General features: G+C 42.9%; 1 protein-coding gene across 1 annotated transcript in view; it reads right to left on the bottom strand.

Moving 5' to 3' along the window:
- vstm4a (V-set and transmembrane domain containing 4a) overlaps positions 1 to 1351 on the bottom strand; it is a gene marked incomplete at its 3' end in the record, with an annotated part of 9759 nt that extends 8408 nt beyond the window's left edge. Inside the window, exon 1 of the mRNA XM_083695754.1 lies at positions 1233 to 1351. Within this exon, the coding sequence (XP_083551880.1) occupies positions 1233 to 1284 (52 nt within the window). The 5' untranslated portion in view covers positions 1285 to 1351. The remainder of the gene's footprint in view (positions 1 to 1232) is intronic.
- Positions 1352 to 1792: the final 441 nt, after the last annotated feature.

Genomic DNA, 1792 nt, shown 5'->3' with positions numbered 1-1792 from the left:
TCCTAAATGATGGGTCCAGAACCACAAGACCCACTAAAGACAAAATCCTAGCATCACAGCACTAGTGACTTCATAAAAAGCTTTATCACAGCATATATTAGTTTGGGAACCAATTCTGAGTTTGGTCTATGACCTGGTCTATGGTTCTCTGTGTCCAACCTAAACCTGCAGTTTGACCTGAGTTATTTGTCTTTAAGAAATAGATTTTTGGAAGTCAATGTATGTAGTGCACAGCCAATGCTATGTAGTGTATCTCTGAAGGAAACAGATCTTTGGAGGTAAATATGTTTGTAGATGAGTCAGTAGATGCCCAGTGCTGCCAGCTGGGTCAGGGCTGCACAGGGGAGTCAGTGAGTCTGGACACAGTATGCCTGAGGAGGCAGAGAGCCTGAGGAGGCAGAGAGCCTCTACACGTGGAACCTATTTATCTACACTGCAGAGGCTGCTTTCAACTTTAGAAGACACAGACAAAACAGCTTGTACAGTGTTATCTAAGAGAGAGAGAGAGAGAGGGAGAGAAGCATGACAAGATAACAGGGATCATCTGTACTGAAGAGTCTTGGTGTGTGTTTGTCCGCTGAGTCTCTCCCTCAGGGTCTGTCTCTCACCACAGCATGTGTTATACATCCATACAACACATTGTTTATACTGTTCATAACAACAAGGCCTCAAACATACAGGGCATCAAACAACTGCTCTAGCTGAAGACTATATAGAGCCATGTAAGGTTCAATCAATCTATTGTAAGACTGATTCTACCTGTGTCTACACTACCTGTTAATGTACCCAACAGCATTCTCTACTTATCTTTGACCCCGAGGGAAAGTGTGATTTTTAAATACCGATATTGTATAGATTCTTTCTATTTTGGTAACATGTACAGCATAACATACACAGCAATAGTTTATGTTTCTGACTAATTGTTTACATTTAGGACATAAAAAAACAGAAGATGTATGGCACTGTAACTCAACAGACACTGTAACTCAACAAAGCAAGTATATATATGTATATATTTTCTTTCTTTCTTTCTTTCTTTCTTTCTTTCTTTCTTTCTTTCTTTCTTTCTTTCTTTCTAACTCACTTTCTAACTCACTTTCTAACTCACTTTTTTTCAGTCTTGTTCTGTTTTCTGTCTTTCCCTCTACCATTGCCCCAGCAGGGTTCTTGTAGTTACATCTGTAGTTAGTGAGTTTTTTCACAGGGAAAACAGATTGAACAGAGCTGCTTACCTGCGACAAGGGCTCTAGTCAGGAGAACGACCACTACAGAGGAGAAGTTCATTTTCCACAGTCAGCCAATCCATAAACCTACACAGCTAAACAACAGTTAGACAACCAGCTGTACAACCAGACCCAGCTACACCACCCACCAGTAGCTACAGTACCCACCCCAGCCCTATCCCACCATTCACTCCTCTTTTCTCTCTCTCTTCTTTTCTCTTTTCTCCCTCTGCTGCCCAAACCCACTGTGTGTGTAATATGAAACAGTACTTGCTCTGTTCGCAAACTCCCCCCCCCCCCCCTCTCTCTCTCCTTCTGCCCTGCAAAACGTAGGAAATGTCATTTCCTGTGTGGAGTTTTGGAACAGGCCCAGATTTCTAGCTGCCTGAAAAGCAACGGCCAGGTTTCTCTTTGTGTGCTTGTGTGTTTGTGTGGGTCTGTGTGTGTGTGTGTGTGTGTGTGTGTGTGTGTGTGTGTGTGTGTGTGTGTGTGTGTGCATGTGAGTGTGTGTGTGTGTGTGTGTGTCTCTGTGTGAGTGAGTGTGTGTGTGTGTGTGTGTGTGTGTGTGT

The sequence above is a fragment of the Argentina silus genome (genome assembly GCF_951799395.1).
Source record: "Argentina silus genome assembly, chromosome: X".
In the NCBI taxonomy this organism is placed as follows: Eukaryota; Metazoa; Chordata; class Actinopteri; order Argentiniformes; family Argentinidae; genus Argentina; species Argentina silus.
This window is presented reverse-complemented; position numbering and strand designations above follow the sequence as displayed.